The sequence below is a fragment of the Salvelinus alpinus genome, chromosome 5 (genome assembly GCF_045679555.1).
Source record: "Salvelinus alpinus chromosome 5, SLU_Salpinus.1, whole genome shotgun sequence".
Lineage (NCBI taxonomy): Eukaryota > Metazoa > Chordata > Actinopteri > Salmoniformes > Salmonidae > Salvelinus > Salvelinus alpinus.
The window spans coordinates 87580054-87604393 of record NC_092090.1 but is presented as its reverse complement, the minus strand read 5'-3'; the positions used below and the strand labels follow the sequence as shown (position 1 = coordinate 87604393).

At 42.2% G+C, this 24340-nt stretch overlaps 1 protein-coding gene across 6 annotated transcripts in view; it reads left to right on the top strand.

Moving 5' to 3' along the window:
- Positions 1-24340, top strand: part of LOC139577164 (ras GTPase-activating protein 1-like) — a 46101-nt gene that overhangs the window by 12361 nt on the left and 9400 nt on the right. For 5 of the 6 annotated variants that reach the window (XM_071404054.1, XM_071404053.1, XM_071404052.1 and 2 more), the window contains 22 exons: positions 9962-10114; positions 11897-12032; positions 13826-13896; positions 15337-15454; positions 15741-15772; positions 16352-16404; positions 16641-16791; positions 17092-17170; positions 17296-17419; positions 19094-19250; positions 19577-19664; positions 19761-19841; positions 20186-20343; positions 20541-20617; positions 20765-20937; positions 21627-21786; positions 22010-22152; positions 22896-23011; positions 23216-23320; positions 23703-23786; positions 23975-24042; positions 24152-24240. In XM_071404054.1, coding sequence (XP_071260155.1) covers positions 9962-10114; positions 11897-12032; positions 13826-13896; positions 15337-15454; positions 15741-15772; positions 16352-16404; positions 16641-16791; positions 17092-17170; positions 17296-17419; positions 19094-19250; positions 19577-19664; positions 19761-19841; positions 20186-20343; positions 20541-20617; positions 20765-20937; positions 21627-21786; positions 22010-22152; positions 22896-23011; positions 23216-23320; positions 23703-23786; positions 23975-24042; positions 24152-24240 — 2416 coding nt within the window. Of the gene's footprint in view, positions 1-5132; positions 5517-9961; positions 10115-11896; positions 12033-13825; positions 13897-15336; positions 15455-15740; positions 15773-16351; positions 16405-16640; positions 16792-17091; positions 17171-17295; positions 17420-19093; positions 19251-19576; positions 19665-19760; positions 19842-20185; positions 20344-20540; positions 20618-20764; positions 20938-21626; positions 21787-22009; positions 22153-22895; positions 23012-23215; positions 23321-23702; positions 23787-23974; positions 24043-24151; positions 24241-24340 lie in introns of those variants that run through there. The other variant, XM_071404057.1, reaches the window with a different exon arrangement.

Here is a 24340-nt window from a genome sequence, read left to right as displayed (position 1 = left end):
CGGTCCTTGCGCTTGCTGGACTTTCTTGGGCACCCTGAAGCCGCCTTCACAACAATTGAACCGCTCTCCTTGAAGTTCTTGATGATCCGATAAATGGTTGATTTATGCAATCTTACTGGCAGCAATATCCTTGTCTGTGAAGACCTTTTTGTGCAAAGCAATGATGACGGCACGTGTTTCCTTGCAAGTAACATGGTTGACAGAGGAAGAACAATGATTCCAAGCACCACCCTCCTTTTGAAGCTTCCAGTCTGTTATTCGAATTCAATCAGCATGACAGAGTCAGCTCCGTCCTCGTCAACACTCACACCTGTGTTAACGAGAGAATCACTGACATGTCAGCTGGTCCTTTTGTGGCAGGGCTGAAATGCAGTGGAAATGTTTTTGGGGGATTCAGTTCATTTGCATGGCAAAGAGGGACTTTGCAATTAATTACAATTTATCTGATCACTCTTCATAACATTCTGGGGTATATGCAAATTGCCATCATACAAACTGAGGCAGCAGACTTTGACAAATATAAATTCACATTCTCAACTTTTGGCCACAACTGTACATCAATAAAATCAATTTAGTCAAATAATGAAACATGTTCAATTTGTTTTAAATAATGCAAAAACAAAGTGTTGGAGAAGAAAGTAAAAGTGCAATATGTGCCATGTAAAAAAATAAAAAAAAGCTAACTTAAGTTCCTTGCTCCGAACATATGAAAGCTGGTGGTTCCTTTTAACATGAGTCTTCAATATTCCCAGGTAAGAAGTTTTAGGTTGTATTTATTATAGGACTATTTCTCTACACCATTTGTATTTCATATACCTTTGATTATTGGCTGTTCTAATAGGTACTTTAGTATTGCCAGCCTAATCTCGGGAGTTGATGGGCTTGAAGTCATAAACAGCGCAATGCTTGAAGCACAGCGAAGAGCGGCTGGCAAATGCAGGAAAGTGCTGTTTGAATTAATGCTTACGAGCCTGCTGCTGCCTACCACCGCTCAGTCAGACTGCTCTATCAAATCATAGACGTATAATATAATAACACACAGAAATACAAGCCTTAGGTCATTAATATGGTCAAATCCGGAAACTATCATTTCAAAAACAGAACGTTTATACTTTCAGTGAAATACGGAACCGTTACGTATTTTATTGAACGGGTGGCATCCCTAAGTCTAAATATTGCTGTTACATTGCACAACCAATGTTATGTCATAATTATGTACAATTCTGGCAAATTAATTACGGTCTTTGTTAGGAAGAAATGGTCTTCACACAGTTCGCAACGAGCCAGGCGGCCCAAACTGCTGCATATACACCCTGACTCTGCTTGCACAGAACGCAAGACAAGTGGCACAATTTCTCTAGTTAATTTATTTTAATGTTAGCAGGCAATATTTACTAAATATGCATGTTTAATATATACTTGTGTATTGATTTTAGCCTGTCTAGGACTGGCGTTCCGCTAGCGGAACCCCTCGCCAATGAAATTGCAGGGTGCCAAATACAAATCAACAGAAATCGCATAAATCAAATTAGGCACCATTTTTAAAGATAAAATTCATTCTCGTTAATCCAGCCACAGTGTCTGATTTCAAAAATGCTTTACAGCGAAAGCTCCACAAACGATTGTTAGGTCACCACCAAGTCACAGAGAAACCCAGCCATTTTTCCCGCCAAAGAGAGGAGTCACAAAAAGCACAAATAGAGAGAAAAATGAATCACTAACCTTTGATCTTCATCAGATGATACTCATAGGACTTCATGTCACACAATATTTATATCCAATAATCTCATTTTACATTGGCGTTCAGTAGTTCCAAAACATGCAGTGAATTTGCAGAGAGCCACATGAAGTTACAGAAATACTCATTATAAATGTTGATGAAAATATATGTGTTATACATGGAAATATAGATAAATCTTCTCCTTAACTTCTCTAGGATAGGGTGCAGAGTTTTCACTTAGGGAAAAATAGCGTGCGCAATTTCAACTTCGTGCTACTCATCCCCAGAATATAAGATATGCATATAATTAGTAGATTTGGATAGAAAACACTCTGAAGTTTCTAAAACAGTTTGAATCATATCTGTAAGTATAACAGAACTTATATAGCAGTCAAAACCCTGAGGACTAACTTTTTTATTGTTCAGTTCCTCTATGTTCAATGGATTGTGTTGGGCAAACCAGAATTCTAATCAGTAAATGCGCAGTTTCTACTGCTTCCACTGGATGTCGCCATTGTATGGAAAATGGTTAAGGTTTTTTCTTAGTGAGGTGAAAAAGATATTAACCCGGAAGTGGAGTGACGTCGTTTGTTTATGTTTGAGATTTGGGCAAGACATGAAATGTTCCGTGAGTTTGTTGATATCCTGTATTGAAAACAGATTGACCTGTCTTCAATTTGATCGATTATTAACGTTTACAAATACCTTAAGCTGTATTACAAAAGTACTTTGAAATGTTTTGGCAAAGTTTAGAGGTAATTTTTTTTAGATATTGTGTCGTGATTTTGCTCAAATTGAACGCTGTTTTTCCTGGTACAACGGCGCCAAATAAATGGACAATTTGGATATATATGGACGGAATTAATCGAACTAAAGGACCACTTGTGATGTTTATGGGACATATTGGAGTGCCAACAAAAGAATCTCATAAAAGGTAATGCGTTTTTTATATTTTATTTCTGCGTTTTGAGTAGCGCCGGCATGGTTGAAATATGCTTCTCTCTCTTTGTTTACTATGGTGTATCCTCAGATAATAGCATCGTTTGCTTTTGCCGAAAAGCCTTTTTGAAATCTGACATGTTGGCTGGATTCACAACGAGTGTAGCTTTAATTTGATATCTTATATGTGTGATTTAATCAAGTTTAATTTTATATAATTTTTTTGAATTTGGCGCTCTACATTTTGACATGGCTGTTGGGACGCAAGCGTCCCATCTATCCCAGAGAGGTTAATGCAACCTCTGTGTCAGATTTCAAAAAAACTTTACTGAAAAAGCATAATCTGAGTACGGCGCTCAGAGCCCAAAACAGCCAAAATAAATATCTGCCATGTTGCGCCGTCAACATTAGTTTGAAATAGCATTATAAATATTCACTTACCTTTGATCTTCATCAGAATGCACTCCCAGGAATCCCAGTTCGACAAATGTTTAATTTGTTCCATGAAGTCCATCAATTATGTCCAAATAGCTTCTTTTGTTAGGGCTTTTGGTAAACAAATCCAAATGCGTGTTCAGGTCCAGTCGGACAAAAAGTTCCAAAAGTTATATTACAGGTCAAAGAAACTTCTCAAACTAAGTATAGAATCAATCTTTAGGATGTTTTTATCATAAATGTTCAATAATGTTCCAACCGGAGAATTCCATTGTCTGTAGAAAAGCAATGGAACGAGAGCTACCTCATGTGAAATGCGTGTGACTGAGAACGAGGCTGCTGCCAGACCCCTTAGTCAAAGACCTCTCATCCGGCCCCCCTTCACGGTAGAAGCCTGAAACAATGTTCTAAAGATGGTTGACATCTAGTGGAAACCTTAGGAAGTGCAAAATAACCTATATCCCACTGTATTTGATAGGGGCTGAGTTCAAAAACTACAAACCTCAGATTTCCCACTTCCTGTTTGGATTTTTTCTCAGGTTTTTGCCTGCCATATGAGTTATGTTATACTGAGACATCATTCAAACAGTTTTAGAAACTTCAGTGTCTTCTATTCAATACTAAATAATAATATGCATATATTAGCATCTGGGACTGAGTAGGAGGCAGTTTACCTTGGGCACGCTATTCATACAAAAGTGAAAATGCTGCCCGCTATCCCAAAGAAGTTTTAAGAAAGGCATTGATGTTTATGGTTAGGTACACATTGGTGCAACGACAGTGCTTTTCGCGAATGCACTTGTTAAATCACACCTTTGGCAAAGTAGGCTGTGATTCAATGATAAATTAACAGGCAACGCAGGACAAGCTAGATAACTAGACATGGTTGTTGATATTACTAGTTTAACTAGTGATTATGGTAAGATTTTTTTATTTTTTTATAAGATAAGTTTAATGCTAGCTAGCACCTTACCTTGGCTCCTTGCTGCACTCGCATAACAGGTAGTCAGCCTGCCACACAGTCTCCTCGTGGAGTGCAATGTAATCGGCCATAATCAGTGTCCAAAAATGCAGATTACCGATTGTTATGAAAACTTGAAATCGGCCCTAATTAATCGGTCGACCTCTACTACAGAGGGTAGTGCATACGGCCCAGTACATCACTGGAGCCAAATTTCCTGCCATTTACAAATTTCCTGCCATCTTTGCTTGTTTACTATTTTATTTTTATTTACCTAGGCAAGTCAATGATTTGATGTGGTCAAGACGGGCACTCTACTTCCATGCCACACACAGGCCCCTACTCCTCTCGCCCCCCACCCTTGTGCTGCACTTTGCTTGTTTCAGCAGATCGGCTCTCGAGTTGCAGGAGAAATTCTCCATTGAAGGTTACCCACCCCCCTCCAGTTTTTTTTCTTCTTTAAAACACATGCATTTCAACTATCCATATTTATATATATATATATATATATATATATACCAAAAATATCACAAATAATTTCAAATGCCCATCCCTAGTGTGCGTCAAACGAGTCCGTGTGCCGTCACTCTCGCTCTGACTTAGGGTAACAAGCTGTGACATTCCATGTGTGAAGAAAAATAGAGCATTTTCACATCTGCTCCCTTTTTCCCCACTGTGGAAAGTAAAAACAAACAAATTGGTTTTAGACAAGTTGAAGAAGGGTCTGGTTAGTGCATAAATCCATGCAGTGTTTTGAAGCTGTGGCGTTTTGTACATTTACCTAAATAATCCTGGGGTTTGTAACCAATACGGAATTTCGGGGTGAGTGTGTTTTGAACCATGCACACCGCTAGCTTCAGGTGTGGTTGTATGTAAGCCGTTCACATAAGCACCCAGAGGTCATGGGATTATGTGTGTTGCCATGCAACCTCACTCGTGTGATACCACTCCTTACCCCCACTGCCCCACTTCTCATTAAACCTATAGGCTGCGTGCTCATGATGCGGGGCTTTATTTTAGGCTCCAGGGAGCGAGGGAAATGGAGAGAGATTCATCCTTTCTGCTTGGCTTGAAGATGCAGACGGACTCAGCCTCCTCATCCTGTAAGACAAACCTCTTCGCTCAATGTTTAGACGATTAAAAAATACTGGACAACTGATCAGAATATTTTTTTAATCACTTAGCAACTCTTCCAGCATTATGTGAGGTCCATTCCACTAGCCCTCTTCCTCCTTTGGTTGCTGCTTACTGACCCTAGAGTGCGGAGATTACTTTATCTGGGCAGCAGGTTCATAGCATGGCACAGATGGATTTAGAGTTGTGTTTGCATTGCTTTCCGCACCGGAGCACTCGGACCCTAGTCACTCCAACTCGGCAGCAGAACAATCAGCATCAGTGGAGCGGGAACTCCTTGTGAGAGAGCGGGACAGACCAGGAGATGCAGCAGAGAGCGAACTCCGCGTAAGTGTGGCACCTAGCCATCCAGCCCTCCTTACTTTCCTAACAGGCTGGTAGGACAGGAGACGGAGGTGGATGATGCTCCATCTCTTTTCTCTCTCTTTGTTATTCATCTCTACCAGACAGAGTAAGGTTTTTGGAATTACCCTTACCTTATTCCCCTAAATATATTTTTGTAAGGCTTTGCTTTTTGTTTGGGTGAGTTAATGCTATGATTCTATATTTCATTGATCGATTGTTGGAGTCCACATTAATTGGATCCATTGATGTAGCAAATGTACCCTAGGTTCTCCTCCTGCACTTACAACTTGATGCTCCTTTGAGTTTTTCTACATTATCTCATTTGAATATGGCTCCAAATATCACATTTTTGTTTTTAGAAAATTGCACATGAAAACCTTTTATTTTACGTTGGAATAAAGCAAACTCCCAACTCAAATTGATGACCACTAAAGAAAACCGTTGATTGAGGAAGTTTAATATAAATTGAAATAGGCATGTTAGAGATTGGATGATAAACCAAATATTATTGACACTGACCATATTGATCACTTACCACAGGCATTTTGCCCAGCTCTAGGCTATATGTTTGCTGGACCTTGTGGGCACCAGTTAAGGAGGACAATCCCATCCGTGCGGGGAAAGCGTGATTGGCTTGTTTCCCATCATGACCGCTGGCAGCTCAGCATCATGACCAGTCAGTTTTATTGTTGACAAGTTTAGTTTGTTCTTTTAGTGCACAGTATGCAGGATACAGAGCAGCCTTATTTTAGGCTCTTTTTTTTTTTTAAGAGTAGTGCTTAAGGGTTAAACTAGTAGCTGCCAGTAGGAACAGCCAGTGCAGAGCTTCACTGTGCTGCTCTTGATTCATGCACTGACACAACGAGGCATTCCTCAGGCTGATAACCAGCGTGTCCTATCGCTGCTGTTGTGGTTGATATTCATACCCCATTCATCACAACACCCTGGCTAACCCCGGCCTCCCCCAAAACGTGCTAAAGTACACCTATATAAAAAAATAAGCTTGTACATTAGTGAGGACTGCGTTGTCATAGGGTGTAACAATTTCTTAATTTTGTTAGTTTCCATGCTTTTGTTGCTTTGAAAGTAACTGTATGCAGTAGCTTAAGTAACTTTTAGCTGGTTACTGCACATAGGTCGGTGGAATATTTATAGACGTTTTTAATTTTAAGGATGGGAAATGGAAAGTGTTTCTACGAACTCATCTCTCACTGAATAAACTTACGCACGCAAGCGTTTTCAGACGTGGTGGGAGTGGAACACTTATGACGGGTGTTGCAATGAAAAATATGAAGCATCGGTCTAACACTATAAAAAGGAACACTGAAATTATTCAATGATAATCTAATATTTGCAAGAGTTGCACTTTTAGAATGTATGCAAGATAATTTGCCCAAAAAACATTCACACCGTGGACCCTAGGCTAATCAGCCATCTCTTTCTACTCACACATCCACCATCAGACACCATCGTGACTATAACAGCTATACAGACAGTTCTGATCTAAGGCAATTAAATTCTCTCCAGTGCAGCTACAGTGTAGTTTAGCAAACCTGGACGTCTGTCCAAGCCACAGCTGGCCAGTACAGCTCCGCTCAGGAAGAAAGACACACAGCCTGGGGGAGTTTCACTGTAGGAACCCACCTGCCTTAGCATTAACACTCCACTCCCTGTGAATCTGCACAGCAGCACTGAGTTTACTGTGGACCTTTTTATAGAGCAGTCCTTTGACCCTATCCTCACTGGAAGGTTTAATAAGGAGGTCAGTCCATGCACAGCTCTCGCTCTGCTTCCTCCGGATGGAACCCCCACTGTCTTCTGGCCTGTAAAGTATGATGGTGAGAGGATGCTCTGTGCACATATCTCATGGTGCAGGTAATGCGTGTGTTGGCAAGCCGTGTGGTGTTCCCTTTTCAGGCTGAGGGGTTAATAGTTGCTGGATAAATAAATTAACAACCGTGACCAACAGTGGAGATGGAGAGGAAAAAATCCTGGAGCTGTTCCATCTTTAGTGGAATCACAACCCCGGTTGTGCTGATATTATTTGACCCCGAGCTACAAAGCAGACTGTGTGCGTAGGCAAACACCAAATGACTCACCCCTGGATCAGACTCTTTCCTCTGCTGTTATTGTGTTGTCGTTGTTTCAGATTGAGACGGGCAGGATATTTGCTCTATGCAAATGTTTGAATAATATGGCTCTCTATACACTAGGAAAGATGCATTTGAAATGAGAATGATCATGAATCAATTTCAGCTGTTTCAGAGTTTGAAATTACATTAGGCTTAGGCCTGCTTAGACACTTGATAAACCCCATCTTTTCAATATATACACCTTTTAGCATCTTTCCAACATCTGCCTAAACTAAGTCGGCAAACCTGACAGTAGAGTGAGTTCTCTCACTCTCCCTCCCTCCGACACCTGCCTCGTTCCCTCGGCTGTTTGGACCATCTCATTAATGAAGACCTGAACGTCCAATTCAACAGCAATACTGTTGGTTCAGGCCAACATTTATCTTCCACCCCACCATTTGTAGGCATTGTACTATAGTCAGTCTCCATGCTGACAGATGTCTCCATGCCCCTATATACATGACGGGGTACCAGTACGAGTTGAGGTAGATATGTACATATAGGTAGAGGTAAAGTGACTAGGCAACAGGATAGATAATAAACAGTAGCAGCAGACTATGTGATGAGTCAAAGGAGTTAGTGTAAAAAGGGTCAATACAGATATTAACTATTTAGCAGTCAATCATACGCTCACTTCTCACATCTGTCTACCGTAATCTCTCCATCAAACAAAACCTTCAGCCTGCCAGTCTCTTAACCCCCTCCCAGGAGCTCCACTGGCCCTTTCCCCGTCCACAGCACACATACCCCCACACCAGACTTCATCGCTCTCATTATCTTTTTTTACAATAGCATACCCCTGCTCCTCTAAACCAGATGGGAGCCCTTAAAGTCTTGTTTTTGAAAATAACTGTGACAACTCATTCATCTCACCCCCCCCCCCCCCCCCCCCCCCGTTCTGAGGCGTTAGCCCAAAATCTGGGCCAACGTGTAAATGTTTCACCCATCTGGCGGGAACGTTAAGTCGGTGACCTGCTGAAACTTTAACCAGTGGTAGAAAAGCTTCTGTTTGACTAAAAAAGCAGCCTGCTTTTAATGGTGCGGCTGAAGCTTAAAAAGCTTTTGTCGTTTACGCTCCGTTCCACTCCTCTCGCCTGTTTTAGTGGCTGCTCTATATAGGTAGACTAGAGGGTGAAATCTTGGTGCAGTTTCTTACTAGCTTAATATTTCAGAAGATGTCAATGTAATGTTATGCTCACACTCGCTGTTGACTTGAGAATTGACCCTAGAGTCCTAGACACTTTCTCAAACTCAGTGGTGTCTTTTTAAACGCATAACATGAATAGTGGTGATCCCTCCTTGTTTTGGCTAGCATAGTTTGCTGGCATTTTAGTCTTATCTAGTTGTATGTAGACTAGACAAGAGCATTCTATCAAGTCCAAGGGCAAGGCCGTATACTACGATCTCTGCGAGACCAAGAACCCCAAAACAAAGCCTAGTCCCAAGTCAAGACTAACATAACAGACCCAGTCTAGTACAGGGTTATTTTGAGCAGCAGGCTAGGCCTATTTGTTTGCCTTGAATCAGTCACAAATAATCCCTGTGTGGTTGTTAGGGTTTTATGAATGAGGGTTAGTAAAGAAGAAATGGTCTAATTTATTAAACTCTTTGATTCAGACGTTTTTTTAGGAGACATGGATGAATGAGTGTTAACCACTGAATGATTACTAATGATGGACCAACGAGTAAAAGGTTAATTGAATATGTGACTCCATTGAGTCTGTGTGTGGGAGCGAATGACTAACAAACTGAGAATGGTTTGAGATGTTGGGAACTGAAAGAGTTCATGTGACTGAATGGAATAGCCTAAGATAATGATAGATGGGGTGAACAATGGAGTGGGTGTTTGGATGAATGTGGTAAGTCAATTTATGAATGACACTGCAGCACAGTTAATCATAAATTCAGTGATTTTATTTATTATTCATATTGTTTTACAAAGTGAACCCAATTTGAACTTGCACAGCTATTAGGCTGATTTATTTTTGCATCACAAAAGTGTTACACTTTTTTAAATCAAAAACAAAAGTGTATTTGAATCACATTCTGGCTAATGTCACGCTGTGCAACAAGCCTACATAAAGACTGTTTGTGTGTTACTGTGCGTATGTCCCTCCCCCCTCGAGTTCTCTCAGGTGGTATGCTTCATAGAACACAGCCTTAGTGTTGACAATGTCTCCCAGAGAGAGAAAAAAAGTGTAATATTGAGAGCTGAATACAGAGGACAAAATGGTGTACATGTAGGCCTAGGTATCCAAGGTTGTCGATGTCCGTCCCTCCCTCCCTTTGTTTTAGGTGGTACCATGGGAAGCTGGACCGGACCATTGCTGAGGAGCGGTTGCGGCAGGCCAAGACCCCTGGCAGCTACCTCATCAGGGAGAGTGACCGCCGGCCCGGCTCCTTTGTCCTGTCCTTCCTCAGCTTGACCAGCGTGGTCAACCACTTCAGGTCAGTCAAAGCATGCGCGTGCACACACGGAGTTTATTAATTCACAATGTATAAGTCATGACGCAGGTCAATCGCACAGACGCAGAAGTATGTCTCCATGACCTGCATATCGTGGGCTACAAACCTTTTTTTGTAGTCCCATGGTTCTTAAACTTTTTCAGCTCGAGACCCAAACAAGAAATGAACCGCTATCCTGTGACCTATCTCTGTGGGTTACAGATACAGATGCTATGAATACTGCACAGACCACCGAGTCTAAGTTTATAGCCTTAGCCACCATGTCTCTAACACCCTGCATCACAGAGCAGAACAGAAAGTGAGCCAATGCAGATGTTAGACATAACATTCAGGATCCCATTGCTGGCTCCTTTGGGGCAAGTGCGTGGGTGAAGGTGAGACTTGTCTTTGACAGAGGGGTGCGTGGGTGGATGGCCCGGCAACCATGTTTCCGATTACCAGCAGGCAGGACATTACCTCCACCCCCCCATTACCTTTTGGGGCTCAGGTAGCCTAGTGGTTAGAGCGTTGGTCCTGTAACCGAAAGGATGCTGGATTGAGTTCTCGAGCTGACAAGGTAAAAATCTGTTCTGCCCCTGAACAAGGTAGTTAACCCGCTGTTCCCCGGTAGGCTATCATTGTAAATAAGAACTTGTTTTAAAAAAAAAAAAATCCATACCCTCATCTTGGTATTGGGTCTCCATCAGACATTAGCCCCTGACGACACTACCCACTCGCATCTACTGAAATGTGGAGAAGTAATGACCTTTTCACAGCACTCCTGGTGTGTGAAGTTTTCTGGGTTTCTCCAGTGCTTTGGATGGCTTTCTGAGGCTGTGAGTAGATGTTAGTCAGAACATGCATGCAGCCATCCACAAATGGCAGTTCTGTCTGCCCTATCTAGGCTCTGTGTCCACAATACTGTAGGGTCCTTTTGTAGCTCAGTTGGTAGAGCATAGCACTTGTAACGCCAGGGTAGTGGGTTAAAATCCCGGGACGACTCATACGTAAAATGTATGCAAGTCGCTTTTGATAAAAGCGTTTGCTAAATGGGATATTATTTATTAATACCTTCAGGGTGTGTGCACTGTACATTCAACTGTATTCATTCCAGTGAGTTCGATATATCTGTCGATAAGGCCCGGCCTGCATTCATGACATCAACCCCGCCTGGATCAGATCAACACCAAGCATTTCAATAGACGATTGATTAACGTATGGGGAAATGATGACATCTCATTCACATAATTTCTTTAGAGACATGATAGCATTGATGCTGGAAACCCTTGTGGAATGGTATTAGGAAGGCAAGGTTAAACAATAGCCTAACCTTGTGAAGATGTCCTTGAATGGTGTCTAATCTACTGTACATTAGTCAGACAGAGATTTGCTCAACAGATGGGCTGCGACTGAAGGATTATTCTGGGCTCCCCACTGTTAGCTGGCTCGCCAAGACTTTAATCATGCCATTGTCATCATTACTGGAGTAATTTCACACCAGACTATAATCAGTTGAGTCATGATAGTTTAATGCATCTGTTCTCCTTTTTGTTTCATAGATCCCAGGGCAACTGGGCCTAATTTTAGCACTGTGCTGATCTGCTCTTGTACTTTTTGATGGTTTGAGTATAATTTGTGGAAAGTGTAGCCTAGTTATTTCTGCTGATTTGAATTGTTCAAACTGTCAATTTAATTTAGGCCTTTGTTTTCATACTTCATTTTTTCTGCACATTTTGCTTAGCGAATCAATTTGATATTGTGCTCTGTATCTGTGCATGTTTACAGGATAATCGCCATGTGTGGAGACTATTACATTGGCGGGCGCCGGTTCTCGTCCCTGTCGGACCTGATTGGTTATTACAGCTATGTGTCTTGCCTGCTGAAAGGTGAAAAGCTGCTATCACCTGTGGCTCCCCCAGAGGTAAGATTCCATTACGCTCAAGAGTAGAAACGGAGGTTAGACTATTTTTCCCCCCCTACATACTCAATTACAGTGCCTTCAAAGTGTTCACACCCCGTGACTTAACATTTAGTTGTTATAGGCCAGATTTAAAATGTATTAAATGTAGTTTATTTTGGTCACTGGCCTACACAACACCCAATAATGTCAAAGTAGAATTATGTTTTTAGAAATATTTACGTAAGTGTCTTGGGTCAATCAGTTTTCAACCTCTTTGTTATGGCAAGCCTAAATAAGTTCAGGAGTAAAAATTTGCATAACTTAAATAAGTTGACTCGTTCTGTGTGCAATAGTGTTCAACATTTTATTTTTGACTACCTCATCTCTCTACCCCACACATGCAATTATCTGTAAGGTTGAGCAAGGAATTTCAAACACAGATTCAACCCCAAAGACCAGGGAGGTTTTCCAATGCCTCGCAAAAAAGGGCACCTATTGGTAACCTAACAGTTGTGGCTACTTCACGTGGTGTATTGTTTTCTCTAACTTCTTGCCCTTTGTGCTGTTGTCTGTAACCAATTATGTTTGTACCATGTTTTGTGTTGCTACCATGTTGTGTTGCTACCATGCTGGGTTGTCATGTGTTGCTTCCATGCTATGTTGTTGTCTTAGGTCTCTCTTTATGTAGTGTTGTCTCTCGTCGTGATGTGTTTTTGTCTTGTTTTTTTTAAATCCCAGCCCCCGTCCCCGCAGGAGGCCTTTTGGTAGGCCGTCATTGTAAATAAGAATTTGTTCTTAACTCACTAGCCTAGTTAAATAAAGGTAAAGATTTGGTAAAGATTTAAAAAGCAGACATTGAATATCCCTTTGAGCATGGTGAAGTTATTAATTACACTTCGGATGAGCTATCAATACACCCAGTCACTACAAAGATACAAGCGTCCTTCCTAACTCAGTTGCCGGAGAGTTATGAAACCGCTCAGGGATTTCACCATGAGGCCAATGGTGACTTTAAAACAGAGTTTAATGGCTGTGATAGGAGAACTGAGGATGGATCAACAATATTGTAGTTACTCCACTCCACTGTCAATACTAACCTAATTGACAGTGAAAAGAAAGAAGCCTGTACAGAATAAAAAGTATTCCAAAATATTCATCCTGTTTGCAACAAAGCACTGAACTAATACTAAAAAAATAAATGCAAATAACATTTTACTCTGGTAGGCTAGAGACAGGAAAATAACCACATTTATGTGTGGAATCAATTTATACAAATCTTTCCATACAAACATTTTCCTACCAAACTGGGCATGAAATATAAACAGTAGCTTACTGCTAACAAAGGAGCTATAGAATAATATAGTAGTTCAGTATAATGCTTCTAGAAAGAAATGGCTAAATGCAGAAGGAAAATACAACATTTTAAAATATGGCCAGATTAGACAGTGTGCATGTTCGTGACAAGTGGGCAGAAATCCACATAGTCATAGTGAGAGAGAAAAAATCTATTTTAATAAAAAATGTATTCAGGCTGTAACAACAAAATGTGGAACAAGGCAAGTGGTATGAATACTTTCTGAAGACACTGTATCTGGGATTTGTCCCAACTTCCCCTACACCCCAGGCCATATTTCATAACTACTCTCAAGAGAGAAGCCAGGAAAATACTAATGAGAGGTGTCCTGGAGGGTGTCTAGTCGAATACTTTCATTTGGATTGCTGAGGGGAGGGTTTGAAGATTTTAGTGGAAGCATTGGTTAATAGTGCAGTTGTTTTTTAATAGTGTGCTTCTGTCTGTCTGCCTATGTGTGTAGCCTGTAGAGGACAGGAGGAGAGTGAGAGCCATTCTTCCATACACCAAAGTGCCAGAGACCGATGAGATCAGGTAAAACCTACAAAGACACATTTTATGGAATGTGAGTGCATGTTTGCCTTGTTGAAGGAGAGGACTGACAAGCACATAATCCGAATAATATAAAAACAGACCTTTCCCTGTCATTTAGCAAGACCCAGCACATTAACAGGTGAATCTGTCTATTCTTTGTCAGATCTGAGAAATGTCTTTCTGAATCCAAGCCTTAACACAGAGACACTGCTAGCTCAGTCTTAGCTGACTGGATAGAACCATGCAATTTTTCTTTACAATGGTGTGTAGCTTACAGGAGACACCTTGTGGTGAATTGGTGCTACTACACCCAAACATTGCTGCAGGTACTTGCTTCCATTCAGCACTGATATTGGGCGATTAAGCCTGGCTCGCAGTCAGCATTCCAATTCATCCCTAAGGTGTTTGATGGGGTTGAGGTCAGGGCTCTGTGCAGGCCAGTCAAGTTTTTCCACCAATCTTGACAAACCACTTCTGTGTGGACCTTACTTTGTGCATTGTCATGCTAAAACAGGAAAGAGCCTTCCCTAAACTGTTGCCACAAAGTTGGAAGCACAGAAACATCTAGAATGTCATTGTATGCTGTTGCTTTAAGATTTCCCTTCACTGGAACAAAGAGACCTAGCCTGACCCATGAAAAATAGCCCCAGACCATTATCTCTCCTCCACCAAACTTTATAGTTGGCACTATGCATTTGGGCAGGTAGTTCTCCTGGCATGCGCCAAACCCAGATTTGTCTGTCTACCAGATGGTGGAGCGTGATTCATCACTCCAGAGAACGTGTTTCCACTGCTCCAATGGCGGCAAGCTTTACACCACTCCAGCCGACAGGGTGTGTGCACTGGCATTGCGCATGGTGATATTAGGCTTGTGTTCAGCTGCTCGGCCATGGGAACCCATTTCATGAAGCTCCCAACGAACAGTTCTTGTGCTGACGTTGCTTGCAGAGGCTTCAGCACTCGCTCTGTGAGCTTTTGTGGCCTACCACTTCACGGCTAAGCCGTTGTTGCGCCTAGATGTTTCCATTTCACAATAACAGCACCTACAGTTGACCGGGGAAGCTCTAGCAGGGCAGAAATTTGACAACTGACTTGTTGGAAAGGTGGGATCTAATGACAGTGCCACGTTGAAAGTCACTGAGTTCTTCAGTCGTTCTACAGCCAATGTTTGTCTATGGAGATTGCATGGCTGTGTGCTCGATTTTTATACACCTGACAGGTGTGACTGAAATAGCCGAATACACTAATTTGAAGGGGTGTCCACATACTAGTTCAGTCGGCGATTAGCTGTAAAGCCTCAAGGAACCCCCACGGCCTTTAGATCTCTTAACTAAATAGACAATCATTATTGAGGAGAACAGTGTTATTTTTTGTGTAAAAGGAGACGCAAGTATAAGTACATCTGTAGCAAAACATTGACCTGTTCCTCCTGTCCGTCAGCTTCCTGAAAGGGGACATGTTTATCGTTCACAATGAACTGGATGACGGCTGGATGTGGGTGACCAACGTGAGGACGAAGGAGCAGGGCCTCATCGTAGAGGATCTAGTGGAGGAGGTGGTGAGTTAAAGATCAGTGCTCTGCACAGGCTTAAGATCAGCCCTAACCAGACACCATTCATTGTGCCCCAAACGGTGCACCATGTTGTGCACTACTAAAGTAAATGGGAAACTGTTGTGGTTTGCCAGTTGAAAACACCTTCTCAACTTTTTTAAAACTTTTCTTTTTTTTAACCCAGCCATTTGGTATAAAAAAATGGTAGCCATTTTATAAGTATTTTCTGTCTTTTAAATTTGTCATTACTGCTCCACTGATTTGGTTGAACTGACATTGTTCTTGTTTTCAGGGACGGGAGGAGGACCCACATGAGGGCGAAGTGTAAGTTTGGATTTATTTTTATTCTCCTAGGTGGCCATACTATCCAACCCCCCCCCCCCCCCCCACACACACACACACACACACACACACACACACACAGAACATCAACTTAATAGGAGAGCTTCACTTGTTAAAATGGCTATTATTTGACGTTCATTATGTCCCTACCTTCTGGCTGCCTCTGTGCACGCAAACCATGGTTACACTATCTTCTATCCAACATATGTCTTCCTGTTGTGCAGGGAAGGGGAGTGTGGTGTATACAGCATACGTCGTTAGTGACGTTGACATAGTCGATGTTTGCATCCATGCGGCTCAGCGAGTCTCTATGACGTAGTTAGTGACTCTGATACAAACACAATATGGCTGTATATCTAGGTGTGTTTATTTTGTTTGCCAGCCTCCCAAAGACGTGATGTCACAATTGACCAAGTCCAACAGGATCTATCAAGTTGTGATTCATCATCCCAGACTGACCTGACCCTTCTAAACCCCTCACTGCCCCTTTTTAACCCAAGACATATTGATCTGTCGGTTTTCTTTCCCTCTACTCTCTCCAATGGTCCATCCTGTCTTTAGCTGGTATCACGGCAAGATCAGCAAACAGGAGGCCTATAACCTTCTGATGACAGGTACCACTATACTTCACATATTACATGATCCTCACTATAACCTTCTGATGACGGGTACCACGGGTATACTCTCTCTGCACAGTGGGGGTTACGTTCCCATTTCTATGTGATGTTCTTATCAACAAAATGTTCTGTTGCCGAAATATATGTTCCAATAATGTATTGGTAGTAAAACATCAATACTAAACATGTTAATGCCAACAATATCAGTGAATTTCTATCTCTCTCTCATTTAGTTGGTCAAGTGTGCAGCTTCCTGGTCCGGCCGTCAGACAACACACCCGGGGATTACTCACTGTTTTTTCGCACTAATGAGAACATCCAAAGGTTTAAGATATGCCCCACCCCAAACAATCAGTATATGATGGGGGGGAGGTACTACAACAGGTATGTGTGATGGGGGCTCATACTGTCTTCCAGTGCAGTAACTATGAGGCAGGCATTCAATAGAATCAGAAAATAACTGGTTAGGAAAACCCTGTGGCCTTACGTATAAAGATGTTGTGATATCCAGGTTTACAGTCCCACATAGAAATATAGCTTATACAGAAAGTACTAAATACTATTAAGTCTGAAGCGTTATGATGGTCACTGCTGGTCAGTAGAAATAACTGCCGTGCTCAGTCTCTTTTCTCGCTCTCTCTCGCTCTCTCTCACTCTCGCCCTCTCTCTCGCGCACTCTGACAGTGTTGATGACATTATGGACCATTATAAGAAGGAGCAGATCGTGGAGGGCTACAACCTGAAAGATGCTGTTTCGGTGCAGGTAAGCCGGAGTTCAGACACCTCCATAGTTGTGCGACCCCTGTCATATCACTTTGAGAAGGCTATAGATTTACATGTATTTCATTTAATTGTGGTGTTTTATTGACATACATGTTTGTATTTCAGCACCAGGAACAAGTGCTCTCAGACTTGGTGGACGGCAAGGAGATCTATAACACTATCAGACGGAAAACGAAAGATGCATTCTACAAAAACATTGTCAAGAAAGGCTACCTCCTATTCAACAAAGGTACAGTTGAAGTCGGAAGTTTACATACACTTAGGTTGCAGTCATTAAAACTAATTTTTCAACCACTCCACAAATTTCTTATTAACTAACTATAGTTTTGGCAAGTCGGTTAGGACATCTACTTTGTGCATGACACACAAGTAATTTTTCCAACAATTGTTTACAGACAGATTATTTTACTTATAATTCACTGCATCACAATTCTAGTGGGTCAGAAGTTTACATGCACTAAGTCAAATCAAAGTTTATTTGTCACATGTGCCGATTACAACAGACCTTACAGTGAAATGCTTACTTACAGGCTCTAACCAATAGTGCAAAAAAGGTATTAGGTGAACAATGGGTAAGTAAAGAAATAAAACAACAGTAAAAAGACAGGCTATATATAGTACCGAGGCTATAAAAATAGCGAGGCTACATACAGACACCGGTTAGTCAGGCTGATTTGAAGTAGTATGTAGATATGGTTAAAGTGACTATGCATATGTGATGAACAGAGAGTAGCAGCAGCGTAAAAAGAGAGGTTGGGGGGGCACAATGCAAATAGTCCGGGTAGCCATTTGATTACCTGTTCGGGAGTCTTATAGCTTGGGGGTAAAAACTGTTGAAGCCTTTTTGTCCTAGACTTGGCACTCTGGTACTGCTTCCCGTGCGGTAGTAGAGAGAACAGTCTATGGCTGGGGTCTTTGACAATTTTTAGGGCCTTCCTCTGAGACTGCCTGGTGTAGAGGTCCTGGGTGACAGGCAGCTTAGCCCCAGTGATGTACTGGGCCGTACGCACTACCCTCTGTAGTGCCTTGCGGATGGAGGCCGAGCAATTGCCGTACCAGGCAGTGATGCAACCAGTCAGGATGCTGTGCCTTTAAACAGCTTGGAAAATTCCAGAAAATGATGTCATGGTTTTAGAAGCTTCTGATAGGCTAATTGACATCATTTGAGTCAATTGGAGGTGTACCTGTGGATGTATTTCAAGGCCTACCTTCAAACTCAGTGCCTCTTTGCTTGACATCATGGGAAATTTTAAAGAAATCAGCCAAGACCTTCAAGTCTGGTTCATCCTTGGGGGAAATTTCCAAACGCCTGAAGATGACCACGTTCATCTGTGCGTACTATTATTTGTAAGTATAAACACCATGGGACCGCAGCCCTCATACCGCTCAGGAAGGAGACGCCTTCTGTCTCCTAGAGATGAACGTACTTTGGTGTGAAAAGTGCAAATCAATCCCAGAACAACAGCAAAGGACCTTGTGAAGATGCTGGAGGAAACGGGTACAAATGTATCTATATCTACAGTAAAACGAGTCCTGTATCGACATAACCTGAAAGGCCGCTCAGCAAGGAAGAAGCCACTGCTCCAAAATCGCCATAAAAAGCCAGACTACGGTTTGCAACTGCACATGGGGACAAAGATCGTACTTTTGGGAGAAATATCCTCTGGTCTGATGAAACAAAAATAGAACTGTTTGGCCATAATGACAATTGTTATGTTTGGAGGAAAAAGGGGGAGGCTTGCAAGCCAAAGAACACCATCCCAACCGTGAAGGACTAGTGTGTTAAATATGGTGTAAACTCCCCCATAAACTTGAGGGAGTGAAGAAGTGCAGGCAGATGAGAGAATTTGGAAATTGACCTGACGTTTTCTCCTATCCTCCCTAATCCTCTCACCATCTCCAGGCAAAGGTAAGCGGTGGAAGAACCTCTACTTCATCCTGGAGGGGAACGACGCCCAGCTCATCTACTTTGAGAGTGAGAAGAGAGCCACCAAACCCAAAGGTCTGATTGACCTGAGTGTGTGCTCCGTGTACGGTGTGCACGACAGTCTGTTTGGCAGGTGAGACACTCCACGTTGATCTGAGTGGACATCGACAAGAATTAATCATTGCAAAATAACATAATAGCTACTTTATGGAGAGAAAATGTACTTACTACAACTGATATTATGTGGTTGTCTCAGCTAGCGATCTTAAGATGACTGCATTAATTGTAATTCACTCTGGATAAGAGTAAAATGTCATTTCTTTTTTCTTTTTGTTCTTGTGCTGAGTTTTGTACTTAGTTCTCCGCAGTCTGAATTTGATAAATTCTGAGTTTGATCAATTGGATACATTCGATTGGGCACGTACTTGTTCAGTAATACCTGGCTGTTCCTGTTTGCAGACCAAACTGTTTCCAAGTTGTGGTCCAGCACTTCAGCGAGGAACAGTACATATTCTACTTTGCTGGCGAGACTCCTGAACAGGCACAGGTTTGTACCGATCCCTCTTTGTTTGTATGTCTGTCTGGATGTTCTGTCCCAATCACACCTTTTCTTTAGTCTAACAGTGTTCTTTCCTCTCTGTAGGACTGGATGAAATGTCTGCACACGTTCTGCAGTAACCTTAGGAAACCCACCCAGCCCACTCCCAACAAGAGGCTCCGACAGGTACAAACACTGGCAATTCCAGTCAAATGCTGTTTGCATTGTGCATTTCAGAAAATGCATTTGCCACAAATGTATGCATGGTAAATCAAATTCATAACAAATTTGTTTGATATGGCAATACAGTATTGAATCTTGAAATGCAAGTTGGGCCTCAACTTCCCAAAGAACAAACCCTATGCATCACTCATCTCGTTTAAAAGAAAGATTGTTTACCAATATGTTCATTTGATATTATGCCATTATCCAAAGTGGCTTGTATGTGACCCAATGCGAGATTCAAACCCACTACTGTGGTGTTCCATGCACCTTACTCCTGTCGTCCTGGTGTGTGTGTGTCCCATCAGGTGAGCAGCCTAGTCCTGTATGTGGAGGAGGCCCACAAGCTGCCTGTGAAGCACTTCACCAACCCCTACTGCAACATCTACCTGAACAATGTGCAGGTGGCCAAGACCCACCCCCGAGAGGGCCAGAACCCCGTCTTCACAGAGGAGTTCATCTTTGAGTCAGTCCCAATTACAACTCCATTCAATGGCAATTTAGTGTGAAATGGACATTTTGTATTTGGCTTCCATATACTATAACTTATACCATCACTCCTCACTGCACTTAGTAATATGTCCATAATATTGCATTGATACAATGATTAGCTGTCATGTTTGGGTTCCTTACATTGACAGACATTTTTTGTATTCCCCTCAGTGACTTGTCGAGTGAAATCAACAGGTTTGAAATCAGCCTGAGCAACAAGACAAAGAAGAGCAAAGAAAGTGACATCTGTGAGTCGCCGTTCTATTTGGACTAGCCATCTCAAACCCTCTCCTTTTTATAATCCCATTCCATATAGATATGAGAAATGACTTGCGGCAGTGTGTTAGTGACCCTGTGTTCCACTCAATCTCCATCTCTCTCTCCCTCTGCCTCAGTGTTCATGCGTTGCCAGCTGAGCCGCCTACAGAAGGGCCAGATGATAGACGAGTGGTTCCCTCTGAGCTCCCACGTGCCTCTGAAGGGCATCGAGCCGGGCTCTCTGAGGGTCCGAGCCCGCTACTCCATGGAGAAGATCATGCCTGAGGAGGAGTACAGTGATTTCAAAGAGGTCAGACATACCCTACTAATGAAGATAATGAATGATTTCATCAATGTAGGATTAACAGTCAAATCAAAGTTTAGCAAAAGGCTTGTTTCCAGCTCCAACAAAGGTATAATGACCAGCACACACTCGGTGAACATCCAAAACAAGGATTAGCAGTTACCTGGTTACACAACCCTGCACCTTAGAGGCTGCTGCCTTATCTACATAGACTTGGAATCACTGGCCACTTTAACAACGGAACACTAGTCCCTATAATAATGTTTACATACTGCTTTACTCATCTCATATGTACTGTATTCTATTCTACTTTATTTTAGTCAATGCCACTCCAATATTGCTCGAGCTAATATTTATATATTTCTTAATTCCATTCTTTTACTCTTTTACATAGATTTGTGTGTATTGTTGTGAATTCTTAGATACTACTGCACTGTTGGAGCTAGAAACACCAGCATTTCACTACACCTGAAATAACATCTGCTAAATATGTGTATGTGACCACTAAAATTTGATTCAATACACATACTCAGTGAGACATCCAAAACAAGGATCAGCAGTTGGTTACATAGTGTATTGTGATGTGCAGAGTACGTGTACTGGAAAAAGATAAGTGGAAAATGATCGCCCACTTGTTTTTACATTGCGTCACTGACCCCAGTCTGTCCTTCGGTCCGTCTGTCCGTGTCCCTCAGCTGATCCTGCTGAAGGAGTTCCATGTGATCTATGCTCTGGCCCATGTGTGTGGGCAGGACCGCACCCTGCTGGCCAGCATTCTGCTGCGCATCTTCAGACACGAGAAGACAGAGGCCCCCTTACTCAGGACACTCAACGACCGAGAGATCAACATGGAGGGTATTGAGATGAATATTTACAGATATTCTATTGTTCTAGCGACATCATGCTATTTTAGTGACATAGCATTTCGCTTTGGCTGGGTCTTTATCATCCTGAAGTATCTCTATTTGTAGATGCTTGGAGGCAGATTGTGTTAGCTTTCATGTTGAAATCACACTATGACAGAGACACACACACACACCGTTGGCTGACAGAGTCCCCTCTCTCTGACGTTTCCCAGACGAGGCGACAACCCTGTTCCGAGCGACCACTCTGGCCAGCACGCTGATGGAGCAGTACATGAAGGCCACGGCCACACCCTTCGTCCACCACGCCCTCAAAGATACAATCCTCAAAATCATGGAGAGCAAGCAGTCCTGCGAGGTAAACGCACACTTTCTATTTATGCAGAAAGGCTTTTCATACTTAGAGGTAGCCTTGTTTTCTTTTAGCCCAAGCTCTACCTACTGTATCTGTTTTGGCTTGTAAAATAGTTTTGGCAACATCTGTGAAGTTACGTTAGTCACAACTCTTCCAGCTGAGAAGTGTGTGTGGGCTCCAACCCATTTATTTATTCATGTTATCTCCTGAGTGGAATGGAGCACTTGGCATTTGTAACATCATATTAGTAATTTGGCTACGCAGAAGACAAAACAGTAACTCATGACACCGATTCAACTTTGGTTCCTGCTTGTTATTCCCCAGTCTCTGTTGTGATCCCGCAGGACTCTGAATCTCTCTTCTTCTGAGACAGAGGGCATTACACACACTGTGACATTGAACATTGTTCTTGTACAGTTGCTTTCAACATCAAATCCTACTCTAGTGAAAGAAGAGGTCTCATGTAACACCTTCCTAATATTGAGTTGCACCCCCTTTTGCTTCAGAACAGTCTCAAACCCTTTGAATGGCACACATACACAATCCATGTCTCAAGGCTTGAAAATCATTTTTTAACCGGTCTCCTCCATTTCATCTACACTGATTTTGAAGTGGATTTAACAAGTGACGTCAGTAAGGGATCATATCTTTCACCTGGTCAGTCTGTCATAGAAAGAGCAGGTGTTCATAATGTTTTGTACACTCAGTGTATGTCTATGATGAAACATCTTTTTCCCTCCCTCCAGCTGAACCCCTCCAAACTGGAGAAGAACGAGGATGTGCATCTGAACCTGGCCCACCTCCTCCTCATCCTGTCTGAACTGGTGGAGAAGATCTTCATGGCTGCTGAGATCCTGCCCCCGTAAGCACACACACCACTCCACGGTGCATATACTAACACGGGAACCATCCACATGTGATATTAGGGTTGGGTGATATACGAACTTTAGTCATATCGTCGATTGTGACTCGTTTATTTGGACTAACAAAAAGACGAATCAATCCCAGTTGATCATTTGACTAGAATTAAAACATTTCACTGTCTGTACTGTTCTGCTTTGTCAAGTGTAAATAGGCTTTCGTCTGTCATCGACGATGACGTCCCCATCGACGATGGCTGTCAATCATTGTCGACACCCGATGACATCGTTCATCGGCCCAACCCTAATAAGTAAGGAAGTGTATATTCGACCAGCAGAACACAAACTTAAGTTTAGGCATAGGGGTCGAAATCACTTATGTTAGGTTTTGGAATGAGGGTCAGAATAAGGTTGGGTATAGTTTGAGGTTAGGGAAAAGTAACATTGGGTTAGAGTACCACCACCCACCGCCATTAATTTTCTGCCAGTAAAATATACACTGCCAGTAAGAAACCATTTCCATAGTTTGAACCTTATATCATGACGTTCTTCTGTTGTACAATCAATTTATTATGTCATCGGGCAAACCAACAAATTAACTGAACACATGAAAGTAGATCCAAAGGGTAGTTTGACGTGTATATTTAAGTCATATTCCAGTACTCACACTTTCTCTCTCATTGACCCTTCCAGAACTCTACGATATATCTATGGGTGTCTACAGAAGTCAGTGCAGCAGAAATGGCCCAACACCACTATGAGAACCCGGGTGGTCAGGTAACTAACTATAGACACCATAAATCTACTTTGCTATCTGCAAGCCTCATGTATAGGCATTGCATAGAATTGGAATGGTGAAGCCCTTGGTCAAGGGGGAGCTCTATTGGGAACATTTAACTGTAAGTTCTACATGTGATGAATACAATTTTGATTTGAAGTACTGATTTCTTGTTTGGCTATTCCAGTGGCTTTGTGTTCCTGAGACTGATCTGTCCTGCTATCCTCAACCCAAGAATGTTCAACATCATCACTGGTGAGCTTCGATGTATTTCAGAAATTGATTATTGCTTAGCTTGGAATGAACAGTATGATGTCCATACATTACTTAATATCTGTGTGTGTTCAATTGTTTTTTTGTGTAGACCCTCCCTCTGCAACAGCGGGACGTACCCTCACTCTGGTTGCCAAGTCTGTCCAGAACCTGGCTAACCTGGTGGAGTTTGGTGCTAAGGTAAGACCTCAAAGCTCCTACGCTTCTATCCCTGTGTCATCTAAGCACAGGCAAACCAAAGTGTAATCCTTCACAGCTTTGTGTTGTACCTGGTTCAGGG